Source organism: Aspergillus udagawae, assembly GCF_001078395.1.
Source record: "Aspergillus udagawae IFM 46973 DNA, scaffold_7, whole genome shotgun sequence".
Classification (NCBI taxonomy): Eukaryota; Fungi; Ascomycota; class Eurotiomycetes; order Eurotiales; family Aspergillaceae; genus Aspergillus; species Aspergillus udagawae.
Window position 1 is genome coordinate 1,231,910 of NW_025091270.1, and position 26,226 is coordinate 1,258,135.

The 26,226-nt window shown below is 49.8% G+C and overlaps 11 protein-coding genes across 11 annotated transcripts; 5 read left to right on the top strand and 6 right to left on the bottom strand.

Moving 5' to 3' along the window:
* Positions 1-137: 137 nt before the first annotated feature.
* Aud_009091 (CCCH zinc finger protein) lies at positions 138-2,300 on the top strand (the record flags this gene model as incomplete). The annotated part of the gene is made up of 2 exons (XM_043293953.1): positions 138-2,036; positions 2,115-2,300. The coding sequence occupies 2 exons, from the start codon at positions 138-140 to the stop codon at positions 2,298-2,300; spliced, it is 2,085 nt and encodes a 694-aa protein (XP_043149888.1).
* Positions 2,301-3,744: 1,444 nt separating this feature from the next.
* Aud_009092 (GPI anchored serine-threonine rich family protein) lies at positions 3,745-4,465 on the top strand (the record flags this gene model as incomplete). The annotated part of the gene is made up of 2 exons (XM_043293954.1): positions 3,745-3,958; positions 4,017-4,465. 2 exons carry the CDS (start codon positions 3,745-3,747, stop codon positions 4,463-4,465), a joined length of 663 nt encoding a protein of 220 aa, XP_043149889.1.
* A 1,389-nt stretch (positions 4,466-5,854) lies between these two features.
* Positions 5,855-7,223, bottom strand: Aud_009093 (uncharacterized protein; the record flags this gene model as incomplete). Its single annotated transcript, XM_043293955.1, has 3 exons — positions 5,855-6,631; positions 6,728-6,965; positions 7,060-7,223. The coding sequence occupies 3 exons, from the start codon at positions 7,221-7,223 to the stop codon at positions 5,855-5,857; spliced, it is 1,179 nt and encodes a 392-aa protein (XP_043149890.1).
* A 1,272-nt stretch (positions 7,224-8,495) lies between these two features.
* Aud_009094 (uncharacterized protein) lies at positions 8,496-9,480 on the bottom strand (the record flags this gene model as incomplete). The annotated part of the gene is made up of 2 exons (XM_043293956.1): positions 8,496-9,044; positions 9,151-9,480. 2 exons carry the CDS (start codon positions 9,478-9,480, stop codon positions 8,496-8,498), a joined length of 879 nt encoding a protein of 292 aa, XP_043149891.1.
* Positions 9,481-10,233: 753 nt separating this feature from the next.
* nop12 (rRNA-processing protein NOP12) lies at positions 10,234-11,910 on the bottom strand (the record flags this gene model as incomplete). The annotated part of the gene is made up of 2 exons (XM_043293957.1): positions 10,234-11,721; positions 11,785-11,910. 2 exons carry the CDS (start codon positions 11,908-11,910, stop codon positions 10,234-10,236), a joined length of 1,614 nt encoding a protein of 537 aa, XP_043149892.1.
* A 1,732-nt stretch (positions 11,911-13,642) lies between these two features.
* On the top strand, positions 13,643-15,956 carry Aud_009096 (uncharacterized protein; the record flags this gene model as incomplete). The annotated part of the gene is made up of 4 exons (XM_043293958.1): positions 13,643-14,516; positions 14,578-14,656; positions 14,719-15,205; positions 15,267-15,956. The coding sequence occupies 4 exons, from the start codon at positions 13,643-13,645 to the stop codon at positions 15,954-15,956; spliced, it is 2,130 nt and encodes a 709-aa protein (XP_043149893.1).
* A 756-nt stretch (positions 15,957-16,712) lies between these two features.
* Positions 16,713-19,524, bottom strand: Aud_009097 (RNA-processing protein PTA1; the record flags this gene model as incomplete). The annotated part of the gene is made up of 8 exons (XM_043293959.1): positions 16,713-16,945; positions 17,002-17,072; positions 17,129-17,961; positions 18,020-18,368; positions 18,424-18,627; positions 18,686-18,816; positions 18,879-19,044; positions 19,184-19,524. 8 exons carry the CDS (start codon positions 19,522-19,524, stop codon positions 16,713-16,715), a joined length of 2,328 nt encoding a protein of 775 aa, XP_043149894.1.
* Positions 19,525-20,357: 833 nt separating this feature from the next.
* Positions 20,358-20,785, top strand: Aud_009098 (uncharacterized protein; the record flags this gene model as incomplete). The annotated part of the gene is made up of 3 exons (XM_043293960.1): positions 20,358-20,371; positions 20,484-20,608; positions 20,694-20,785. 3 exons carry the CDS (start codon positions 20,358-20,360, stop codon positions 20,783-20,785), a joined length of 231 nt encoding a protein of 76 aa, XP_043149895.1.
* A 489-nt stretch (positions 20,786-21,274) lies between these two features.
* Positions 21,275-23,867, bottom strand: Aud_009099 (dolichyl-diphosphooligosaccharide--protein glycosyltransferase subunit STT3; the record flags this gene model as incomplete). Its single annotated transcript, XM_043293961.1, has 6 exons — positions 21,275-21,545; positions 21,608-22,739; positions 22,793-23,386; positions 23,474-23,554; positions 23,642-23,665; positions 23,738-23,867. 6 exons carry the CDS (start codon positions 23,865-23,867, stop codon positions 21,275-21,277), a joined length of 2,232 nt encoding a protein of 743 aa, XP_043149896.1.
* Positions 23,868-24,260: 393 nt separating this feature from the next.
* On the top strand, positions 24,261-25,033 carry Aud_009100 (CSN8/PSMD8/EIF3K family protein; the record flags this gene model as incomplete). Its single annotated transcript, XM_043293962.1, has 3 exons — positions 24,261-24,457; positions 24,522-24,703; positions 24,762-25,033. The coding sequence occupies 3 exons, from the start codon at positions 24,261-24,263 to the stop codon at positions 25,031-25,033; spliced, it is 651 nt and encodes a 216-aa protein (XP_043149897.1).
* Positions 25,034-25,529: 496 nt separating this feature from the next.
* Positions 25,530-25,968, bottom strand: Aud_009101 (ATP synthase subunit e; the record flags this gene model as incomplete). Its single annotated transcript, XM_043293963.1, has 3 exons — positions 25,530-25,600; positions 25,691-25,877; positions 25,948-25,968. The coding sequence occupies 3 exons, from the start codon at positions 25,966-25,968 to the stop codon at positions 25,530-25,532; spliced, it is 279 nt and encodes a 92-aa protein (XP_043149898.1).
* Positions 25,969-26,226: the final 258 nt, after the last annotated feature.

Sequence of the window (26,226 nt, forward strand, 5' to 3'; positions counted from 1 at the left end):
CGGAACAACAACTTTGGAGCTTCGGTCCTAAAGAAGCGACCAGAAGTGATCGGAGGTTTTCTCAGGTCTCCGGGATGGCGTGAGAGGATGGCATCGATGCTGTCACTCATTCGAGGGCCTGCAGAGATCTTCCCGCAATGAGCTCCCAGGGATTCTCATTTCCTCCTCCTCCTCCTCCCCCTCCTTCTTCTCAGCAACAGCAGCAACCTCCGTCAGCTTTTCCGTCCGTGCCTCCACAGTATGGTTACGGTTCTTATGGTCAGCGAGGCGGACGAGGCGCTGGAGGGCACAACAGAGGTCGTGGCAGAGGGTTTGGGAATCGAGGAGGTCGGGGAGGCTCCTTTGTTCCCCACCATGCCAACCATACCCCGACCTATTCCTCTACTACGCCGTCTTCTTTCGGTTATGGGTCGATAAACTATACCGGGTTTACGCCTCAACCTCAGCCTACTGTCTCTCACAATATTCCGTCGCCCCAGATTGCGTCTTTAGGGTCCCCAGGTTTCCAACACCAGTCCAGTACATCCTCGTATGCTTCCCCGCAACACTTTTCGCAGCCGCCAGCCGTTGTCGGTCCTCCATATCAGCCACAATCTGGCTATGATGCCTCTTACGCCCCACCAAATGCGCAATCGGGTCCTCTATACCCTTCAGTCGTGCATTCAACTCAACATATCCCTCAACCCGTACAAGCACCGATGATGAGTCCTCCAATGCGTTGGGGATTTGAGACGTCACCACCTACAGGCACATTTGCTAGTCCTCGGCGTAGCAATCAATGGGCGCCGCGGCAATCTAGCACACACCAGAACCAATCCTTTGGTGGGAACTCAATGAAATATGGCGGAAAGCGGGATCATGCGTCGGCATTTGGAGGAAAACCGCAAGCAGTTGCACCTCGCGTTCCTGCACCGCCTCCCGTCCCAAGCTTTGGTAACCCTCTGCCTGTAAAACCTCCCCCGGCAGTTGATACTGCACTAAACACGAGAAAAAAGAAACGAAAACACAACCAGTTAGGGCTGACGCCCAAAACCGAGGATCATGAATCGAGTGAGGAGGACGACGACGTGGATGAAGAATCGAAGTTGGCGCCTGCTGCTGCTGGTGCTACAGCGCCGTTGCGATTCACCTATAAAGGACGGACGTCTACTCTTCAGTCACCCACAGACATTGCCGCATGGATTGAGGAACGGAAGAAACGATTTCCGACGCAAGCAAAAGTTGAAGAGAAGAAAAAGGCCATGGACGAGGCTAAGAAAGCCCGTGAAGAAGCTCTGAACAAGAAAAAGATTGAGAGGCAGGAGCAAAGACAAGCCCAGAAGGTCGCCAATGATAAGCCAGAGAGCGTCATTGATCCGGCGGATGCAGCTGCCAAGGCGAAACGAAAAGCTGACAAGCTTCAACGCAAGCTGCTGAAGGAGCAGGAACGAGTAGCGAAAGCGGAGGCGGATGCCGAGCGGGCTCGGCTCAAAGTTGAAAAGCTGCAAAAGGTGGCCATGGAGGCGCGAAGAGGGTCAGAGTCCGCCACGCAGAAAACTGAGTCTCAAGCTTCCGTCGCTGCAGAAAAAGCGGACACAGAATCTGCTCAAAAAGTGCAGATAGCCAACTCCAAGGACAACGACTCGGAGACTGTGGCTGTCCCTGACGAAAGTTCTGTAACATCCGTGGCCTCTGGGACAATGGTAACAAAGACGGAACCCGGTGACTCAAGAGAGAGTCGAAACGAGGAATCCCCCGCATCATCTTCCGGTGAGTCAGACAGCACCGACTGGACATCATCAAGCGGATCTGAAATATCTTCGGATTCCGACGAGAGCGATGATGATTCGGCCCCCGAGGAAGTGTCTTCTCGCCGTGAGGGGCCGGCGCGGGTAGCACCACCGCCTCGAGTGAATAAGAAGAAAGTTTGTCGCCATTTCGCCCGCAATGGGCGCTGCTTGCACGGGGAGAAATGCCATTTTCTACATGAGTTGCCTGAACGAGGCGCCAAAGCAAAACCGATAGAGAACAAAGGACGGAGGGGACTCTTCCAAGCCGTAAGTATCCTCGGACTTTAGCAAAGAAGGAAAAGGGCCTTCTTTCGCCTATTCAAACGCTAACGCGCAAATTACTAGCTGATCGAACGCCAGAAAGAGGACGAGAGTCGGAGAGCGATGGAAGTGATTGAATGGCTGGGAGAGAACGGATTACTCGATGCCCCAGAGGCCGAGGAAAGGGCGACTGGACACTCTCATACCGATGGGAACAAAGATAAGAACCAGGACCCTCAGGAGACGAAACACACAGTTACTGCTGTCTAGGTGCTGAAAAGACATGTTACTATATAACATCGGCGCCATGTACATATAATCCGCATACGTATTAGCTTCAGAACCAAATTGAGCCCTGTCTTTCAGCCTGGGCTGTAAGACGGTCGCAGCGAAGGACGCAAGACCTGAAAGTCGACCAAAGCCAAGTCTATTGGACTATTCCTAGTTCCTAAAATATTCCCTCTCGGAGGTATGCCTCATGGACGCATCCTCACTACCTTATTTCGCGACTGTCTCTGTTTGGCAGTCGTATTGAAAATCATAATACGGAAAGGCTTTACATCTGTACCGTAAGGTACCTTAGCCTGGTACTTCTATTTAGAGACCATAACTTATGGCGCGATGATCATTTAGTTAGACACCTTTGGTCGCACAAGGTTACCTGCGTAATGAGCATGTATCTAGATGCTGTAAAGAAAATATTTTCGTATATTTTTCCATGCTACATTTAAAATCAGCCCAGGAATCAAGAAGTAGAAGATCACTCAAGGGTTCTGGTTTTCAGGTGCTAGGTATCTCGTACAGGATAACCAGAGCTAAACAATCATAATTCACACTCATCTTCGGTGAATCGGAGGTTAGGGTATGATTATTCTTAGCAACACACCTCTCCATATCAAACTCAGTTCCTCCGCTTTCCCAAAGACCCGTTAATAGACCCATGGCTCATTGCCACTGTTAGGCATCTAGCTTTATCTTCATTATCTTCTTTACCTTAGTCTAGTCTTTGCGACCTTAGCGTCAACTAGCTGGGGCCCCGACCGGGCTTCGTCAAGATTATTGGAGCCTTCTTGACCTTTCTGATTTGGCTAAGCGAATGACTACGACTGACTTGGTCTAGCTGGACAAACGCCTTTTCCTAGAGAAGGAGGGACTAAGTCTGGCTGGGATTAGCCTCCTCAATGGCGTTATTGCCCATTTATTCTGTTTATTCTGTTTTTGCCTCTTCCGTTCGGAGGGCTGTGAACTTATGGTTGATTAGACCGTCCTATTGGCTCTTCCTCGAGGATGACTGGCTCGTGGCTTCCTCGCCATCTAACTACTGGCGCGAAATCTCAATCCTTACCCAGGTTCCCCCCAAACGAGAGGAGTTGGACCAGGATCCTTGGGTGTAGCGGAAGGTTAGGTAGGCTTCTCTTAGCCTAGCTCTTCCGGTTATTATTGCTCGCTCCTATTTCCCCTTCTCGCCCTCTCCTCCTCTTTCTTCCCTTTTTCTCTCCTTACTCCCTCCAGTCGATCGTTGCATCATACTCATCTTTCTGTCTGTCTTTAACCCCCCAGTCAGAGTCCATTCCTTTCATTGAATACCATATACTCTAATTCAGAATCCCTTCGTTACAATCTTCTGGAATACTTTATCTTATCCCCCGCTTTGCTACCTCTTTTCGGGAGTCTATATTTAATAGCGTCAACAAAAGTCTATACCTTGGTCAACATGCGTTCCATCATCTTCCTGTCTCTCAGCGCTCTCGCGGCCATCGCAGCTGCAGCTTCCAAGGAGAATCCTTTCAACATCCCTGCCAATGGTTACCAATTCGCTGCTGGTAAACCCACTTCTCTGTCCTGGGATCCTACCACCGCTGGAACTGTCACTCTTAAGCTTCAATGGGGCACCACTTTCACTGCTGGCTCTGGCTCAACCATTGTCTGTAAGTGATTCGGATTGAAACTAGTCTGGAGCTCTGCGCATCTGCTAACGTACCCTAGCAAGCATTCCCAATTCCGGAAGCTACACCTGGAATGTCCCTTCTGACATTGCTGCTCGGCCTGATTACACCGTTGAGATCATTTCCGATGATGACCCCTCCGAAACCAACTACTTGAACCGTTTCACAGTTTCAGGAGCTACTGGTGTCGTGTCGAGCTCCACGGCTACTGCCACTACCACTAAGACCGCCTCTACCACGTCTACCTCGACCACTACTAGCGGAACTCCTTCCATGACCACTGTGACTTCGACCACTGCTTCTCCCTCCAGCAGCTCTTCGACCACCAGCAGCTCGTCTACCACTGAATCTTCGACTACCACCCGGGCTTCTCACACGAGCTCCGCCACTACCTCGCCTACTTCGGTCCCCAACGCCAATGGAGGTGTCATCAACCGGATCTCCGGTGGCATGATGGCACTCGTCATGGGTATGATTGCATTCATGTAAGCGGCATACGGTGCAACCATTCTGGCGGTGAGTCACACCACTGCGACCGGGCTCGATACACTCGAATATATAGCTTTTGGCGTGTCATTTTCTCTTTTTCCTTTGCACTTGCTTGGACTCGAATATAGTTGGATTACCGTTTTGGGTATCTACAGTTTGTTCTTGGCATGCGGATGGAAAAGGTGTAACATCCTTTCTTCGTGTCCGATTTTCTCTATTTCTCTTGGGCGACGCTTGGGGATCCCGTTGTTCGGACCAAGGACTCTCGTCTGTTGGGGCACGCTTTGTGTATGGTATGTAGATATGTTTACATTGTAATGAATGACTTGCTTTGGCCTGCAGGAGAATGCGAGTAAACAATAGGGTTTTGTAAAAATAAACTGCATATTTATGGTTTCAGGCCTTCTGGCCCGTTAAAAAGACAATGAGGCTCTGTAGCCGACGATCTGCTGAAACTACTAGCAGTATGAGTAGAAGATAACGCGGGGAATCGTTCCATAGTCTGTTCAGTTTTGTACGGAGTAAGCCGAACACATTTCAGAATCGAACTGATGAAAGAGAACTATTATGGACCTTTGGCATGAGCTGATCTTCTGTCAGCCATCATCTGCCCACTACTACGTACGTCAACGGGCTATACAGGCTTAAAACATGGATACCAGCTGAGGCCGTGAGTCTATCTGTAGGTTGGCAGATTTCTGAGAATCTTGGTGAGAATCTGATTCAGTCATTATGAATAAGTAGGGAACCATGTAGCTACTGTAGATGCGCTTAAGTACATTATACATGTGACTTACGCTTACCAGAGTAAGGTACTGCTTCCAATCTCCAGGGTGGTGTATCGACATGCATGTATTTTTACTTGAATTGTATATTACCATACCGTTCGTACTGAAAGTACCTACCTCTGAACCTCTCCTGAGACATCGATGACTGAGGACTGAGAGTTTGAATGATGTAAGAAGCCTGAAGGGATTCTTTGGACTAGAGAGGAACGGGCCTGCCTGTGATTTCTTGTTATGCATTGTGACTGGATACCTGGTAGGTAGACTAGCCTGCACGTCACCTATATACGTCGTCTGACGAGGCTCAAGGCTGGTGCGAATAGCACGTGGAGATGACAGAATCCCTTCTGTCGTGCAACATGCCATGCTTCGTTCTTACTCATCAAGCGGCTAGGGGCTTTGAATTTATTGTTTATCAATTCTGATTAATGTTAAAGAATGCCTAAGAACGCCTAATGATGTCACTAACACTGTAGGAGCACAGCTCCCACAGTGATCTCAGATGTATCTGAAACAGGAAGATAGACTGATTGGAGAAAGCGGGCCCGAAAGGAGTATAGCATCATCCGCCATGCAGACCGAAGAGAGAAAAGAAAAAGCAGATTTACGCGGCAGCCCATTGAGGACACACTCGCTTGATGAACTTCATGAACTTGAAGAACCCGACGGCGTACTCGACATTACCGTGAGGATCAACTGTCCGCTCTGGAAAGGCTATACCAGCACCATGTAAGCCCTTAACGAGACGTCCATGTTGATCGTAGAATCCTCCGTTTTCATGATCAAAGTCCGGCTCCAATGGCGAACTATTCACAGAAAGCTCTGGCAGCGGATCCCGAGTGAAGCCAATGGCCTGAACAATGTGAGTGCAGAAGGGTAACTGCAGCTTAAACTGCGCCATCTCTTTACCACTGCTGCAGTCGACCTTGGTGATGAAACGGCCTGCCTCGGAGGTCGGTAAAACTTCATCTTCGAGTTGCTGGCGGGCAAAGTCCGCAGCGAGACCCTTGAGACCGGTGTTATCTCGGAGGATCCAGCCGTCCATGTACTCGGCATACCGAAGAGGATGCCGGGTAAACCACTTGATGCGGAGCTGAGGATGAGAACTGCGGGCCAAATCTACCAGGTTGAGCAGAGCCAGAATGGCACTGTGAGAAGCCCCTACGACGGCGATGGTCAAGGGCGTGTTTCGCGGAAGATACGAGGCGAGTTCGCTGGGCTTCAAAACAGTGTCAAGGTCCAGCCTCTGAATGTTGTGCCCAGGAACAGGGATCGGAGCGGTCGTCGGTGACGACCCCGTACACAGGATGAGTTTAGGTGTCTCAACTTCAAACTCGTCGGACGATCCGTGACTTTTGATACGTACTGTCCAGGAAGAAGTCTATGGAACGAGGAAACGAAAATCTTTAGCAAAAATATCCGATTTCTCTCTCATGTTGCCCTCCTGTGGTAGTTTAATGTGGAATCTCAAACTAACCTTTTCCGCCAGATTGGCAGCAACGACATAACCCTTGCATTGAACAACCCGGTCCAATTTCACAATGCCCTCTGTTAGGGACTGAACCATGTCTGCACCATGCTGCAACAGACATGTTTGATCTTGGTCAAGTTTTGCTAGAGTCGTGAAAGAATTTGGCATGCGTGTACTACTGATGACAGCACGGAATGGCTGGACACCTGTGGCATACGCTTGGAAGAAGGAGACTTTCGTGTTGCTGGACAGGACCCGAACAGTCAGCTGTGAGTTCCTCCTCCGGAGCTTGCTTGGTTTCCCATGCCCGTAGAGAGCCGGGAATAGTTGTTGCTCACCTAGGAACCTCGCGGTATTTCATGCCAACACGTCCGGCCTGAAAGAAGGGATCAACCCAAGCAATTTTCCCACCAAGCTGCCTCTCGAGGAGACTTCCAACCACAGCAAGACCGGCAGGACCAGCTCCCACAACAACCGCAGCACATTTCTGAGGCGGATTCATTATTGTTGAACGATTTGGAGATATAGATGCAGAGAGCTCGTAAATGAATTTTATGGGACAAAACTCTGGAATTACCACATGAAGATATCTCAATGGAGGTATTGAAGAATCATAGGAAGAGTGCGAACTAGAAGGGAATCTCCCAGATGGTTAGAATCAGAACCCGGCGTTTTTCTCGGTGAAAACAGCTATCAAGCGTCGTGACACCTTCTCCTACGGAAAGAGGGGGAGCTCGATCATCATATACATCGGGAAACGGCGAGCAAAGGGACGCAGAATGACAACAGCGAACAATAAAACCGCATTGCAGACGCTTGGCATGATTCACTGTTTACCGCTTGTCCAGTCCATTGATATGGGGATGAGCAACAAAAGCGGCTTGAGAGCCCGAAATCAGACATCTCGGACGATAGAACACATGGTGCAGACGTAATCAACCGTCCATAGAGAGCAAGGAAAGACACGGGTCATGCGGTGATAATGGTCCTAAAGGTACTAGGATACTCCATTCCCAACTCTCTCTGTCAAACACTGAAGATGTCGAAAGCCCGGCCATAGATGAGCAATCGGCGACTCAAACTGACTGCTGAGTGGTTGAACTTTGATGGTTGCACAACTGATACACCAGGCCCCACTTTGACCTTGTGAGTGAATCGCCGACCGTGACGCTTTCCGTCGGCTCAGGCAAGAGAGAGAATGTCAGGAGGGGTGTGCTCGTCGTAGCCCTTCATCAAGAGAACGAGGGATCCCATGCAGTCCATGACTTGTTCACGAATTATAACCGTTGTTGGTCAAACGGACATAAATCTCATTCGCAATGGAAAAGGAACAGCTCCCAAAGGTGCTGATAGTGATGGAGGATGAAGAGTCCTTATATTCAAGCACGCGAGAACCATGCAGGGCGGTCTTGGCGCGATTGCGTGATTTCGACTAGAATGAGGTTATCACTGTCTGCCTGATTGGGAAGGTTGCTGCTATCTCAGGCGTTCTGCAGAAGAATGCGGAGTTGAGGTTAAAAGGATCTATATATATTGAGCAAGGGTTAGGGGTCACTACTGTGCACCAGCCATAGCTACCTTAAGATTTGATCAACCTATCTCCTCATTTTTGTATCATTTCGCTGGTACCCAACATTAACATGTGCTGTTGGATTCCTGCGTTGTTTCTTTGGAAGCTGCTTGGGCTGCGGCTAGTGTAAGGTACGGGAAGCTCGTGACAAGGTCTCAATTTGAACAGCGAAAACTAGAAGATTGTACGTTCGCCATTCCATGATTACACGGCCCAGAATACCCGAACAGATATGAATTCGACGTGGTTTGACCATCCTGGAAATCGTGCTCGTCCCCAGACAGCAATGGAGTCTCCCACGCCCAAGGTCCGGACTACATTTCCATCCAGCGTCGCCCGACCACGACCTTGCGAACGCTCAATCTCTTCTGCGTCAGCAGATTCAGCCTGGATGTTGTCAAGGTAGTGCCAAGTGATTGTATATTCCTGTGTCTGTGATACTGCGGTCTTATTCATCTGAAGTTTGCCGGGACCTGGCAAGAAATGTGAGTGCTGGGGACCGATTGGTTCCTGACGCTCCCCTTCGCCGCCAGTGGACTGGGCGGACGCTTGCGAATCTGTTTGGTTGCTGCCATTTTGAGGGATCTCGTGTATGATCTCGACATCGAACCAGGTATATGACCCATCGTAGGGACTTTCACCTCTAGGACCGCCACCCCAGCCCTGGTCATGGGACAAGATTGTGAAAACAATCTTGCGACAGGGATGTATGGTCTGATGAGGAAGTAAATCTGGGGATGCGCTTCCCATTGTCTATCAATAGGTCATAAGCTATCAGTCTCCATAATAGATCCAAGAAACGGAGGAATTGAAGGCTTGATAATCGCCAGCCGCAGTCAAGGCAAGCTCTGGAACATACCGCCTCATCATAACACAACGGTGCCGTTCGTAGCAGCTCTCGGTCATGATCCTGTCTGATAATCGTCCTTGTGTCCATCCTAGCCTCGATTGAGGGCCAGTATTCGGCAGCCTCCATAATCATGTCCAGAATCTCCATTGGCAACCCTTCTGAGATGATCTTCCATCTCAAAATATGCCGAACCTTGAACACATCAAATAAACCGGGATAGAAAGTATCTGCGGCTGTATCTTGCGCGGGCTCACTCGAAGAAGGGTTCGTATCGTCCGAGTCATTAAACGGTGGTTGACGAGGGGAGCGAAAGCGGCGCATAATGGACGGAAGCATCATTTGAATCTGAAATCAATGTCATAAAGCGCAAGGGTATCTCTAGAGATTTCGAAAAGACGGCTAGACAGTAATTCGATATGTTTTGGAGGAATATTTCGGGCCAGCCCAGGCATCAATGATAAAGGCGTTATCCTGTGCTCCGTCCAATAGCACTGCTCATCGATCAAGGTCAACGCTGGCTGAAATCCCGGTGATTACAGATTTAGATAAAGATAGACGGGTCTCATAGATGTCTCAACGTTGCGGTTTGGCCTATATTGTGCCTCAAAGGCGAAGTCAGAATTGTTGCCGTTTCCCCACGTTCGGGCGGGGAGTTCAGCAGACTGTGGGTAACAGAGAACTGATACCTAACAGTATCAGATTTGTCTGGCCAGTGGCTTAGAAGCACAAACAATGGCTACAGGCTAGAACTATGATGCGATGATGTTTAAGAATATTAATGAAGCATTCAAGAAGGTAACTCGACGACCTGAATGGGATATATGTGTTTGGCTGATAAGAAATAGATAGTGTGTCTGATGACGTCAATGTTGTCAATGGGGTTCTTTTATATCACCATCCGCGTACTTCTATTGGGCGGTCCCCTATATCAATACTGTCTGGAAAACAGCGCTGTGATGACTTTGAAATAGTGCCATTTTAAATTCAGGAAGATGATCCTCTCAATGTGGTGAGGACATAGTACGCTTCGTTGTAAGCAGTGCCATGAACAGACCAGATGGAGAAAAATTATACATGTAAAGACGAAAAGGTCTATTTTGCCATCTTTCCTTTCCTGCCTCCGGCAGCCTGGTAGGCTGCAGCTCGCTTGGCGCTCCGATTCTTCGGCTTGCCTTTGGAGCCACGGCTCTTGGTCTTAATTTTGACGCGCGATGATCCGCCCTCTGTTGCTCGATGACCTTCAAACACCACCGAGTTCCCGGATATAGACTTTCTCCCTTCGGCCTTCATCATAGCCGCACCGGCTCTACCAAAGAGCTTACCTGCACGGCCTTGAAGCGTCGAGAAGCCCTCCCCAAGCGCTTTGCCATGAGACCCAGTCTCTGGGCCATCACGCTTCTTGGGGAGCTTCTTGGCCCGCGTCACCCGGAGTTTCCGCGGCAGCATGGGAGGAAACTTCTTCCCGTCGAGCAAAAGTGCCTCCTCCACACAGACCTGATCATAGAACTGTACATAAGCAAAGCCTTTGCCCACGCGGGTAGTACGGTCACGGACCACCCGGACAGACTCGACATTGCCTTTTGAGGTCCGTTCTTTAGATCCCTTGGTATGAGCGTTGAATGTGCGCCACAAACCTTCCTCAACGTCCGCGGGCCCCGACTTCTTCTTTTTCTTCTTCTCGTCTTCATCGGGGTCGGTCTCGTTGTCCACGAAATCAAGGTTGCCAACAAAGACACACCGCTTATGGTCGATCTGGGACGGATGCGCAACGCTGTCGACACGAAGGTGTCGATCTAAAACAACAGTGCCGTTCAAGGCCGCAGGTGCCTTCCGCGCTGCCTGCACCGTACTGTAAACAGCGTACGCATTGGTGCTTGGTGTAGTATCATCCAATATCTCACGTCTAGCAAAGGCAGCTCGCTTGGGGACTTTCCCGCCGCTTGCGAAGGCCACGGAGCGAAACCGAATCGATTCGACTTTGTGAGGCCCTGTAGATTCTGGAAGAGTGGAAAGAAAGGATGCCAGATGCTTCAATAGGGTCTTCTTCGCCGATTTGGACTTGATGACCTGGCTCGAGACGTTGCCGAGGAACACGGTTCGATTACTCTTTTCGAGTTCCTTGGACTCCGGATCACCGCTCTGAGTCTCGTGCTTGGGGACTGTAATTTCGTCCTCGTCCTCCGAACTTTCCTCATCCTCGTCTTTAGACTTGTCCGACGCAGAATCAGGGCCATCTCCTTCCTCTTCAACTTTCTGCCTCTTTGCCTTCTCGGCGCGACGCTTTTCCTGTTCCTTCTGCTCCTCCTTTGCTATACGCCGCATATAAGTCTCTTCGAGATCTTCCGCAGCGGCTCTTTTCCGTTTCCTGCCCGAACTGGCTTGGGTATCCACGGCCGGCGTACTCTCAGCATCACTGGCGACTTCCGAAACGTCCTGCATATCTTCATCTTCGCTTTCCGGGCCCTCCTCAAGCTCGGAAATTTCTTCATCATCTTCTTCCTTTTCTACATCATCTTCTGGCTCATTGTCCTTTCTCTGAGTGACCATCGGCTGCACAGGCGGAGCTTTCACTGGACCAGCCTGGATGATTCCGATCATGAGAGCGTTAGAAGAGCCTTATATTAGTCATGGATAAGTACATACACTTTTTTCGAACAATGAAGCCAATGATGGGTCAATGGCAGCCTTTCCGCCCAAAAAGGGCAGAGTAACGTCTGTCTTGCCTGGTTGCGAGACATTGTCCGACTGGGCCTTACTTTTCTTGCCCATCTTAAGTCAGAATGGGGGAGATCTCTGTCGTCCTTTAAAATGCGGTCAGGCAATGAAGAAGATCAAGATCAGTGGTTGAGTTTCCCACTATCAAAGCAATTACGCTTTTATCTGGCTTTCTCCGTTGCGTTTCCTAATTTTTTGCCTCGAAAAAGAAAAAATATTTTGGAGACGGGCTGGATAAGGTCACGTGATTTATCGTATCAGCAAAGCCGAAAAGAGAGTTGCAGCGTCCAGAGACTTCATCCAGCTGGGCTATTTGTTCTATTATTTTCATGAGAAATTCTCACGCGCGCATATCAGCAGTTAGTGATTCCTGTTACTGACAGATATCGTCAAGGACTTCTTCAAATCCAGCACCGTGGTTGTCATGAAGAAGTGCCGCGATGGGATCAACAGACGGGGCACGGATTGATATTATCCGAGATTAGCGGCAATGATATCACTGGCACCGGGACCTCTTCATGACAAGCTGCTAACAAATGCATTGCGACTGGTCAATAGTAGGCGTAGTAGCCAGGAGTACACATTTCTGGAAGTGATTTATTTCCAGATATTCTGAAATGCATTTCCTAAGACGCGATGTCTTATCAGATGAACTCAAATTGAGATGTAAACTAAGGACATGTCACATGACGTGTAATCCTCGATACCAGGGCGGTCAGTAACCCAGCGTCCACCACCACCTGTTCGAAGTCTGGTCAGCATCGGAATAAAATACGGCAGAATAGTAATACGCTCGGAATACCGCGACGAGTCTCAGTAGAGCAAAAGAGGTAGATTATTGCTGTCGCTCTTGGGGGCTCCCTCCTTCACCTTTCTCACTACTGTCCGCTCCCAAGCAAATCAGTGGGTTCTGGAGCACCAGTGAATTTCTATCTCTGTCTGATCAATCATTTTCAGCTCATTGAGTTCTCTATTTACCCTCTCGATATCCTTCGACCGCGATTTCGAACCAATTTCCGCTCGTCCATGCCGCCTTTTTCTCTTGCGCTGCAGTGTCGTATCGCCCGCTTCTTGAAGTCTATCACCTCCACCCTCTCCTCCGTCTTCTCCTCGTCCTCCATCTTCCCACGCACAGTGCCTCTTGTGTAGGACCCAGGTGATATCTGCTTTTGTTGGAATATACAAACGACCGTCAGCCTGATTTATTTTGGTTCTGTGTTCCTGCGGCTTGCCCCCCGTGAACGCAGTGGCTAAGTGAATCGCTGCTCGGTCGCGGGCAGCTGTGCTCAGTGCTCCTTTCACCGTTGGCGCATTGTTGATCGGTACGTTTTTTTGTGGCTTAAGGCATATGAGACGATAGGTTCTGCTCTATTCAATGAAGCTACTGCTTCGGTCCCTGCGAGAATGTTTCCCTCTTGCTCTGTTGAGACGGCGCAGTTGCCAGAGACTGCTGGTCTCGGGGTGTGTCCCGGGTAGCAGAACGATCAAATCTCCGCACCGCCTTCATCTGCAGACAAGGAACAGCCCAAACAAACTGTTGTCAATGACGGATCTCCATTCTTATTATGTGGCTTTATGTGTTGATTCACACTTTTGAGGTTCTAGCTGACCTTTATACTCAGCTTTTTAGTTTTCAAGCCACTTACTTCCCACTGACTGCCCGAGACCACATTGCCGCTGGCCAACCTTAGTATTGGACTTCCCCCAGACCGTTCAGGCAGGCCCGTTCAGCCGATCTCCATACTTTGTTTTCCTAGGTTGTTGAGCTCGTGCCGCGCCATTGCCTATGGAGGTGGCCGCAAGTCGAGAATCAGCTCCTGTTGGTCCGCCAACTGGGCCTGATGCCACAATCACCAATGGCGACCAAGATCTTCTCCTGGATGATTCGCTCATGGACGATGGACGTTCAAGTAGTCTGAGCGACATCGACGATGTCTTGGATAATGAACCCTCGGACTATGAAGAGTCGCTCAAGCCCGAGAAGGTAGCACCAGAGAATGACTCTGAAGCTGAGACAGAGCGCATCGAAGATTCCCCGAATCATTTTCGCAGAACCAACATTGTCGTGAGCAGCTATGGCCCTAGCCCCAGCAAATTGGCCCAATCGACGACGTACGATGACACCGAGGACGGGGACAACCAAATTGAGGATTCACCGACCAAGCCTCGCTCTAAGCCCAACGGAATCCTTGAATCCGCCGAAGAGATACTTGGCTTAGAAGACTCTACATTATCCGAAGGTACGGGAAAGAAGCGCAAACGACCCGAGTCTGGCGCGGATCTGGAAGGCGAGACGGGTGACGAAGACGAACCGCCTCAGAAGCGCCGCGGGTCGGTGAAGAGTGAATTGAGCGATCCTCCGGCAGATGACAGTGCGCTGTCTCCGGAGCCGATTGAAGAAGTGATTAAAGCAAACGAGGAAGATACCCCGGCCGATGACCTTCCTGAGTTCGATCTACCCACGGCGCCCGCGAAAAACAGAAAAGGCAAGAAGGGAAAGCGAAAAGGGCGGAAAATACGCGATACGGCTGATGATGATATGGATAGTGGTGCCCTCGAGACGGGCGCGGAGGGTCCCGCGGATGATGGCGATGACGAAAATATTGAACGTGGAGAGGACGCCGACGACGGGGAAGCAGCCGCCAGGCTTGAGGAAGAATGTAAGTCGCCCATTGTGGACTTTTGGATCATACTGCCGTCGCTTGTTCGACTTGCTAATAGCTTCTGAAGCAGCTAAGAGGATGTCCGCGATGGAATCTTTAACGATCCTGGAAAAGGAATTCGCTGCCCTACGCGACAAGTGAGTTGAATTATCAACAGACTAGCTTACTTCCTTCTGATTGCTGACGATGTTCCCTTTAGGATATACGACGAAAGAATATCTAAATTGAATCGAGAACTAGAAATGCTTACTGGCCCCAACCCAACTCACCCTGAATACCTGCGTCAGCTCGAGTGTGTTAAACGACACCGTGATGCAAAGATAAAATACGAACATACCTTGTTCCAGTACCGAATTCAAGCTCTCATGAACAAAAGTCTGGCGGAGCGAGCTCAGACGCATAGCACGTACTTCCAGCGGATTCGGGACATTCGGGAGAAACACTCAAGTGCTGTCAGCAAGCAATTTTACGCTATTCAGCACGATCGGTTCAAGACAGAAGAGCTCAGTGCCCAACACTACATACCTTTTCCCACCCGGCGTTCACAGCAAATCGCCCACCAAACAGCTTACAACCAAGAAGTGTCCATTATGGCTGGCGTCGCCAAATACGTGGGGTTCCCAGCGGCACCTTCATTGGCACCTGCGCGGCCGTTTGAACTCGAAGAAGATATGGAGAAGATGGGGGTGAGTTTGATTTTCAGGAACCTGCTTAGCTTACCTCGAGCTAACTCACATGTCCGTACAGATTTCCATCGAAACTAGGGCACCTACTTCACACCCTTCGGCGAACCTACCACGTGGAGCCATGCCAGCCATGTCCTCAAATGCTTTTCGTACAGCTGCGGAGGAGGCCTTCCTTGAGCAGACTCCCTGGGCTAACCCGCAGCACCCCATTCACCATCACCACCATCACCACCACCAACAACAACATCAAATCCCGCCGGGGCAGAGTCGAGTTTTTGAAAGCCCACATGCCTCGTCATTCACGACTCCGGCCGCTCAGAAACGAGTGGTCGATATTAATGCTCCCAACGGCTCGGCCTCCACGATAGCGGAGAACCTTTCGGCTGCAAATTCCTCGGCGAATAACACACCGTATGGAGCAGAACAGGAGCATCAGCACCATGGTCTTGCTCATTTTGGTGTTCCCGACTATGATACGGATCGCAAATCCGGATATCGATCACTAAGCTCTTCCCCGCTCGATGTGCGAAAACCGCACCCGTCGTATGCTACCCTCGATCATCGTGCTTCCCAAACCACATCGTCTCGAAATCCCGCCTTTTCACCGCAACCCGCCCGTCTGGGGCTTTTCCAATCGAATGTTTCAAAACACGATTCTTCGCCGCCTCTCTCTTCGAAACAAGTCAATCCCATACACCCATCGTCTGGGATACTGACTGGCTCTGGCTCTAGTCAGATGACAGCTCGATAGTTTCGACCAAAATACTTTGCACCCACCCTCATCTAACCTTCATGATCTTCCGGCGTCGGGGCTTGTATAGGGTTCAACAAGGTGTTGTAGAATAGTTTCCATGTATGAATGGCTTAGCATGTACGCTTGGGGACACAAGGACGACTATTGCTGCTCTTACAAACATCTCTCTCGCACTGTGTCCGTCTTATTGCTTTCGTTCTTTGAGCAGTGTGAATAATTGGCGAACGGCTGCATTGGGGGCTTTGTGTTCAAAGAATTTACCTCACGATACATAGTTTACTGTGTCATGTCTGATCAAATATCTAGGTACGGTGTTCTGCTTCTTTATTGCATGTGTCTCTGGTGTATATTCCCTTCCAGTCTTTCCATTACGTGGGTGCACTGATGCTGCCAAATGCCACGGAATGGGGGAGTTGTTGTTCACATTTGGCGGAGTTAAGACTGCTTTGCATGAGAGACAGAAAAAGGCTTTACACGTAAAGATGCATAGTTATTGAGGAAATATGTACATATTTAGGCAAGATTCTGGACACCAATGGAATTCATCTCAGGTTCTATGTCTGAGGATCGGATTATCAAGTACAGGTGAGGTTGTCGCAGGAAAGTCATAGCGGATCTCATATCTTAGTGTAGACAGCTATTCAAGCTACAGAACTTCCGACGGACGTTGAAGGTATCACGCCCATGAGATGAATGAAATGTTCGCACAGTCATTTCAAGCTCCTATTATGCATAGAATCAAGTGGAACGTCATCAAGCTTCGCTGGCAGATACTTGCGGCTGAACGGTAGAGTCCGCTTGCGCTGGCACACTTCCATCATGTGCGAGTGGTGCAGTGCTTTCCGCTGGTACTGAACGCTTGGACAGGGAGATCTGCTCCTGTTGTTGTGACTGTTCTTGTTGTTGTTGTTGTTGCTGCTGCTGTTCTATGACGTGCGGTCGCCACTTGGCCAAGATTTTGCCTGCGATAGGTCTCGATTCCTCATCTGGGGAGATGATCAGATTGACGAGATCAAGAAAGCGAGCAAGGAGTTCAACTTACACGTATTGTAGACATCTTCCAAAGCGTTGAGACACATTTCCCGAGCAGGAGGGCGGAACATCACGAGATACCTAGTCAGCAGGTCAGTGGTCATAAACAGTGATTCAGGAAAAGAAAGGACGCGTACAGTAACGACTGAACACATAAGTTGACTCTTTCAGGATCCTTCGCAAGACTCTGGACTCGCTTTGTGATGGGAATAGTGACCTCCGGTATTTCGCTGAGAAATCGGATAAAAATCTTGGTATCCCTGGAATCCAGATAGGGTAAAAAGCCATCCAGGAGTCGCAGGACCCATTGATCGTAATGTAGGGGTACAGATGCCTCCTCGTCTTCTTCGGTCCGCTGAGTAGCGGCAAATTTCATCTGGACTCGGTCATTGTACCATTCTTCGTTCAACCACATGATCCCAACGTTAACCCGCGCTCTAAAGTCTTCAAGAATGTATCGGTATAATGACTCGCGGATGAAATTCGAGATTGCTGGGGTTTTCCTGGCTCTTGAGTCTGATTCGGTCTTCTTGTCGTCAACCTCTAGAGTCGCAGGCGCTCTTGTGGCGAGTCTCGTAAGTAAGGTAACCCAAGCATCACGGTCGAACGTGCTGCCCGCTAATCGTGAAAAGCCTAGATGCTGCTGGGCTTTTCCTTTGGCAGGATTCGGGGCCATCGCAGTTGACGTCAGCATCTCAAAGACTCTCCCAACGGCGCTGCGACCAATTTGCGCTGCCTCCTCTTCTGTCAATGGCGGTGGTTGCGGCAAGACGAATGGACCAAGAGAGACTAGATCCGGCTGCAACTCTGCCATTTCGGCGGATACGGCACCTGCCTGCTGAGCAGCTGCTACAGCAATATCCATAGGTTGGTATTCAGGTTCATAGTCATCATCCTCATCCTCGGTGACTGCCACCTGAGTTTTCGCGGCCTGTTGTTGACAAAGAGTCTGATATCTACCTCTGATAGCCTAAAGTAGTAATGTCAGCAATTGATCCATACGGAGACCTCTCGAACATGTCACATACTTCAACAGCCTGCATCAACGCAGACGGATCGACTCGAGCTAGCACGGGGACCGCGATCTTGACTAGGAGATCGGGTGGTAATTGCTTCACATCGAAGGAGGAAAGACCCGAGTCTTCGGTTAAGGTGTACAGCTGATCATAACTGATAGGACCGGGTGGAAGAGGAGGAATCTTGATCAAGGGAGGCGTTTCTGCATCGAGTCTGGCACGTTTAGCATTATCAAGCCCATCCGTCGGCTCAAATGGCAGTCCTCGCTTTCTGGATGCATCGTCCACGATGTCTAAGCGGGACTGCATCAAACGTTCCATGTAGTGCTGCATTTTGCTTGCAATGGGATGGCTCGGATTTCTATCAACGTATTAGTCTTCTGTGTCCGCATCCGGAGGTAATCGCAATTGCTCACTTTTTCAGAATATTGACAAACAACGCTCTAGCCGTTCGTTCCATCGATTTGACGCCGATACGGATAGCAGGCGTCAATGGAGAGCGCACCTGTTTTGCAGGGTAGAAGTTCAGAACAGCATTGATAATCTTGTTGCCAACGGACTGTCGAGTTCGGATCAGCACCGCCAGGCAGTTTAGCGTAGCATTGACGAGGAGAGGATCGCTACATGAAACAGTTAGCGTCGAGGCACATTGAGTGGTCTGAAGGTGATTGTTAGTACCTCGCATCTTCTTGAAAAACTGACAGCAGCCTATCCAGCAGGCCAGAGGCCTCCGCCTCGAGATGGGGTAGAGCTAAAATGGAGTGATTTTTGGGAACGATGGCTAAGGAGGTTTCATTATGTTCGGGGCGCTGGAGATTGTCAACAACAACCAGGTCTTATTAAGACTATAGTCGGAGGGCTGTACACATACTCTAGGGTCTGCAATGGGGCCATGTGTCTGGACCTGAACGACCCGCTGAACAAACTTGATACATGACACTTTGACTGGATAAGGAGATGAGTCCCATTTGCGTAGGATATCTTGCTTGACAGCCGTCATATTGTCCCACAAAGCGCTGTCTTCTGGATGATTGATTCTGTGATAAAGTACTAGCGTCAGTAAACATAGACACTAAGCAAATTTTAGACCAGATCCCCTCCTCGCTGCGAGCATCTACGGGGGCATGATCCTCCACAGGTCTCCAGCGCGACGAGAGAAAAGAATTGATCACATACATGTGTCTAAAAGCCAACGGATACAAGCTGGCCGCAATCTGCACTATATGCTTCAAGACCGGGGTGTCTCCCTCAGGCAACTCTAAGATCTCGCGTATCGTCTGTAATACCCTGCCCGCCAATTGTTCCTTTTGCGCCGTCGCCAAAGCGGGACTGGCAAATGTTTCTGCCAGAAATTCCGCTCCCCATCGTCGCAGTTCCAATCGCGCGTGCGCACCGATGATTGGAATGATTCCGTTCACAATCTGCGGATAGAAGGCGGCGTCACCGAGAACGAGATTTCGAGCAGCATTGAGCTGTGCGACCTGGTCGGCAAGGTGGTTTGCCGCAGTTTCAGACATAATAACTGCGCTCGACAGCTATGGGAAAGGGCCCGGACGGGAGAATATTTCGAGATATGGTAAGGTCGAGGTAATGGCCACCTTGCTAGTGTCTACGCTGCATAGATTCAGAGCAAACCAATACTGTAAATGAAGGAGACCGGCCTAAGACATAGGACCGATGGAAAGCACGGCGTTCACGAGACACACCCCATGGACGCGTAAAGAATAGCCGGATACGTAATAGGACAGCGGTCGATGGGGACTCGAGCCTTCCGCAAAACAAAACACTCCGTGAAATGGGCGAATAGGCTTCGAGCAGCGAAAAAGTCTGGATCTACTAACTGTCGTTAATTGACTTGGTGATGATGTGTTGAAGAAAATGACGATGATGGTGATGATAATCGTAAGTAGTAGTAGACTGCAAATGGCGAGGATTGGCGCTTTTCTTGGATGTCCGCCAGCGGATGTTGAGTTTGGCCGACCCGAGAGCTCTTTGTATGGCTGCTGTGAGCAACCTCACTCACTGCTACTTTATAGAAGAAACAGTAGCTTAGAGTCTATAGTCAGTGGATCTGTAGAGATGACTATTTGACGAAAGATACCATTTGAGAGAGACGGTCAGGAACAAAGCTGGCAACAGGAGAGTACTTTACACAGTACAGCTAGCAGCCGCAGTCCGCATTTGTTCTGCCGGCAGAAAAAGCACACCACAAACGCCGAGACTGCTCTCTCGCCGAGTTCCAATCACCGTCAGCTTTCCTGGTCATCATACATATTGGCGTAGAAACCACTCTGGCTTCTGTCATCTTTGCCTTTCTTTCATTCGAACATACAGATTCTACTTGCACACAATGCCTGCAGGAATGTACGTCGACTCCATCCACCGCACTACAGTTTGCAGCAACTACGTGCAGCTGGCTCAATTCCAATCGCACCATACTCTTTCGAATGAGTCGCTGACCAACATCTCTGTCTAGTTTCAATTCGACATATTACGGCAAGGACTACCGCGCCGGTGCGGCTCTCCTTCGCGCTCGTCGCCCGTATCTCTTCAAGAATGCTCTTACTGGGCTCGGGCTCGTCGTTTTCACAATCAGTGTCTGTACGTACTCCACACGAACCCCACTTCTTGAGAAGAAGGGCATGACGAGAGGCATGGTTCGCTTATACACCAGGTAATTTCCCAGATGCATACACCATCCGCGCAGTTGGTCAGGACGAATTCTCCGACGTGAAGGTCCCCGATACTCCCGCGAAACCTCAGCAGCAGAAGCAATGAGCCATCCCGTCTACCTATACCTAGCTCACTACGAGTTGGGGAACTTTTCAAAGGCACTTGTGGCCAATTGTTCGATCATTGTATCAGCCATGGTGTATTGGGGTACGGAGTACAGGTGACAAACTGATTATCTTCACTGTATATTCTCTATGCTGTTCTTATATTGGAATTGTTTCGATCTCTTCTCGCCTCTTTTTTTCTACTACATTTTTACCGGAAGATCTCACTTATTCTTTTTGAGTCGGGCCCTCAGCTTGCTCACGGTCATGGATCACTTCTAAAGCGCCTTCCTATCTAGGGAATCATTCATATCTGGGCAAAGCTGGTATCTTCGAATCTAGTCGAGCCTTCGTCTCCGTTGGACTCCCAGGGGGGTGGGATTATGGACTACTATACGGAAATGAGAAAGAATGCTCGACAGTTGTTGGTATGATTTGCACTCGTGTCGCGCTATAAATCTGTCAAAAAGAAAAGCTTGAATCCTGCCCTCTATTCGGTTCTCAGAACCCGAGGTCCCTTCTTCTTGGTACTCCGCTTTTTCTTAAGACCTTTGTCGAAGGCGACTGCCTGGTTGTGGTCTCGGCCAAGGTTGTCGAGATCCTTAACCTTGTAGATACGAATGATCCAGTTCTCGCTCGTGAAAGCTTCCTCAAGTGTAGAAAGCTGGGGACCTTCTGTTGGAAGCTTTGAGCCACGGACGCGGTCGACAGCTTGGCCTGACGGGAAGAGAGAGTTGAAATTGTAATAAGACATTTTATACCTGAATTTCTGAATTAGCATGACGCAGCGTAGTAGATACGAGGGGAAGGGGGGAATTCATACATCAAGCTGTTGCGCATGGTTGGGGTCGCTCCATCGTCCACACGATATTCACCCCGTGCAGTAAAGAAGTCCCGTTCTTTGACCTCATCGGGCCAGATACCTTCGGCGATACGGACCATCCACAAGAATTTATTAATGTCATCGCCAGAATAGCCTAGCAGACCACCGAACACCACCAGCACGTAATCAACATCGTGCTGTCGGAGGATGGGGTAGCTGACTTCTTCGCGGGAGCTCATCGCCTTACCAACCGTGGCAATATGGGTGTTGTTCCAGGTATTGTTGTCGACTAGGGTCGGGCGGTCCGCCATGCCACCGATCTGGTAGCCATAATCCCACCATGACATAATTTTGGCGTTCTGAGGAGTGTTCTGACGAAGCCAGTAGTAAGCCTCACGGTAATCGTCAATGATGTATTGGCTTCCGTCAGGCATCCGGCTAGCCAAGACAACGGAAGGAGAAGAGTATGCATTTGAAGTCACCCAGGTGCAGTGTGCGACAAACAGGAGCAGGTAGACGACAACAGACGCTGTCATTATGATCTTGGACACATGGGAGGTGATTCCAACATTGGGCTTCCGAACTGAGCGAAGTGGTTCTGAAGACGAGTCTTCATTCGTTTTGGCTTCAGATGCTGGTGTCGGGGAAGTGGTGGCCATATAGGTGTCGAGGATCGAAGATAGCGCCAGAGCAGCCGCAACACACACAATAGGGGTCAAGGTCAGCATCAGTCGAACCATGACACCGGCGAAGTAGCTTGCAAGGACCGAGTAAATAATGACGAAGACATGCTCGTCCTTGAGGTCCCGGAAGCACATGTAGACTCCTGCTGGGAAAAGCCAGATAAGGAAGTTCAGATCGAAGAAAAACGCTGGCCAAGCGGTGGGCTGGTGCTCCGAGACCGAGGCAATGATGGGAATGTGAATTTTGGCATAGCCAGTGTCCCACAAGGAGTAGAATCTGCCGCTCCAAGGAGCAATCACTCCCGTCACAGTCAGAACAACAAGCCCAAGGAAACCGAGACCGAAGGTGATGAAGATCATGGCGGTTAGAAGTCTTTGGAACTGCTTGCTTGGGACGAAGCTGCGGACAAACTCGGCGAAGGCCACAAGTTGAAGCAGGCCGAAGACACCTGCAGAATGTCAGCTCTGAACGTTCATTTGGACTTGCGAAGCATGGACCTACCCAAGGCGGACATGTGGTCGCTGTTTCGAATAGGCAAAAATCCGACGAAGGGGATCTGCATGCTAGCCAGAGTCCCCAGCGCATACCATGTGGTATAGCTGATGTAGATGCGAGTGCTGTATCTACCCATGCACAGAAGTACAAAAACGTGCAGGGGGATCAAGTTCGTAATGAAGACATATCCACCCCATGCTGACACCATGTACCCGTAGAAAAGCGCGGTCAGCGCTCCCCACATGATAGATCCATTTTTGACAGCCTTGATCCATAGGAAGAATGTGAATACAAGCAGGAAGATGGCAATCGCTTCGTTATCGTAGCTTCCGGCAACCGATCGGGAGATGTAACCAGGGGCGATTCCCATGAAAGCTGCCGCAAGAAGACCCGCAGACGGCGAAGGAGACATCTCAGATGTCAGCAGGTACATTGCCAATGCAGTCAGGCCGGAGAATCCTGGCGCCAGCAAGACGCAGATGTTGCGAATATCGACGGGGATAGTGAGGAATCGCAGGATATGGTAGATAACGCCGCTCGTCACCATGAGACCGGGATATAACGTGCCACCAGTGACACGTCCCAGAGGATGCCATGTCCCTAAGTTGGAATTCCGATCAGTCTAGAAGCACGCCAGGAGAGTGACATGTTGCTTCATGCACTCTTGTACGATGGGGAACCACATACGGTCATCAAACCAATCCCAAAAGCTATAGAAACCATTCTGTACTAGGTATTTTGTTGCCCGGAAGTTGAACCAGGGGTCAACTATATCATCGAGCGTCAGTATCAATTCTTTCAATCGAAGTTCGTTGAAGGCCGAAGGCCGTTGGTATACAATTGACCTATACATACATTCGTGGATGATACTCTCGAAGCCTTGTTAAAGGAAATTGGTCAGTCGATTTGGTAGACTAACAAAATGAATATTTTGATCCCTCGATGACTTACGGATAACGCTGAAGAGTCGACTGGCAACTGCTGCTGCTGCAATGGTACATAGAATAATAATCCGCAGAAGGCCGCGTGTGTTTCTGCCAGTCTTGCCCTTTAGGAGAACATCAACAGGTGTTTCGGCCATAATGGCCAGAGGAATGAAAAGGAATTTCAATTGAGAAGAACAAAAGAGAGTAGGTCTCTCTCGACGTGCTCTGTAGCCGGTGAGAGACAGTTAGTTGGACGTTTAGTCTCGCCGATATACTGCTTGGGGGAGAGCTTCGCAAGGTGGTCTCTTCTGGAGGCTTGGCATCAGGTACGGTACGCAGTGAGTCTACGTAACGTTAGTCTAGTTTGTCCGTATCCGCTTCTAACTAAATCGATTATCGGAGAAGCTTGGGGGACCTCCAAGTTGTCCCCGCATCAGCATCACTACTTGACCTACGCAATCACCTAGAGACGTACAATAACACGATTGACAAAGAACCGCTCTTTCCATCATAGTCCTACAGACAGCGGCAAGGACATTATTTCCATAATGGATCTACCGCCCCTCTCTCAGGAGCAGCTGTCAACGGTACTCGCAACTGCTCGTTCGTCTTCTGAACTCTACGAGACATTGTCACAATATGAGTGTCCTGCCTGTTTCCTTTCAACGTCGAATAGCGACGAAGCGGAAATTTTGAGCTTGTTTTATTCGGGTTTCTTCTTCTCCCACCTTCTCCTTGATGATATGTGAGTCTCACGAGTTCTAGTTGCAGACACGCAGCCTACTAAGTACTGACACAATATTGCTTAGCTACGAGGCCCGCGCCATGACGAAGCGGATGCCACAGGACCTAGCGCAAAATGACGCTACCCTTCAAAATTGTTTAAAGTTACTGCGAGCTGTCTGGCAGCGAAAGTATGAGCACGTATACAAGGTTTTGAGAGACCTACCATGGCCTGAGATGCTTGAGCCAACAGTACGAAAATACGAACGTCAGTGCCACATCCTGTACTATATCTCCGACTGACTTATCCTTATTCTTGTGGTTAGTTCATTTCCAGGAAAAGACCTTAAAGGAAGTCAGCCGAGCCTACGAAGCGATTCGGCCTGATGCGGCTGCAAACTACCTTGGCCTTGATGCGACCGCCGCGAAGCAGGGCGATCCAGCTATTATAAGCAAATTTACAGCCTGCGGGTGGAGATGGGATGAGCAAACCGGGCTCCTCTGTCCCCAACCCATTACCACTCCTAGTAAAACGATTGGACACTCCTCCAGCGGGTTGAGCGAGGTCATGACGCTGATGGGATCTCATTCCGGCTGAAAAAGCCGACGTGGTCAACAAGCGTTACAGCTCGTGCTTGAAGCTGTGGTAACTCAAATCGTGAGGAATTAAGACGGTAGTTGTGGCCACCGGCAACCCTGACAGAGCCATTTCGATGGCTTCCTGCTCCTACACATGCCCTCTGGATGCGGCGTCGCTTACAACCTGCACGGAGTAGTCGATAGCGTGCGGGAGATAGGAGATCAGCGGCGAAACCGGAAAAACCACACAATTCTAGCTCTTCTGGTCCAACTGTAGTGTACAGACGCACAGACACCCCAGGGTATGTACAAGTCTCGGAGGAAGATCTATAGGTTAGAAGAACAACAGAGAATCATTCCTTTCGCTCGCAGCACGAAAGTGGGAATTAGACCAAACAATAATACATATTCGGGGCGGACCCGAGCCATCTTTCTTGTACCAAAGGGAGGTACAATCTTCGCAAGGAGAAAAATTCGCCAATCATTCTATATTTCAGTACCCTCAATGATCGAATCTATAGCTCCCCAGCTTTCATCTTCAGGAAGGCCTCCAGGTCGAACCGGCTATCTTCGGGATCCGTAATGACTGTAGCAACCCAATTAGCGTGACGTCGCACATGATGCTGGCAGTCAAAGACCAGGCAATCGTGATGAGGCTTGTTGTTTCAGAACATACCCCCACTGTCTGTCTTGGTGTCCTTGGGCGCCGTCTTCTTCTTCCACTCTGCCTTGGCCTGCTGGATCAAGCGTTCCTGTCGAGCATATTCACGGTCGGCCTCTACTTGCTTGGCTTGAGCTGTGATAGAGTTCTGGTGGTAGACGCCATAAACGAGACCGGCAACGAGAGCCGAGTAGCGTAGAACCTGTGATGCAACCGATTCATGTCAATATAGATGGTAGAGGGATCGATGATGGGTCCTGGCAGACACTCACGTTAACACCCTGTGAGGCCATTTTAAGAAGATCCTGTCCCTCGAAACGGCGAGCAAAAGGATTTGAATGAAAGATTGAACAGCGGGCCAGATACCGAGCAACCGTTAGAAAGGGTATCGACTGTCAATTGCAGGCAAACGAACGGAGATACCTATACAAGAGGCTTGTCAAGGCGAAGTCCTTGTCGCGAGTTTTTCCGGACCGTCGGCCCCTTCTGCGCTTATGTCATCCGCCAATCCGGCCTCCCTTCTGGGTGCGGGACGGGGTACGGGATACGGA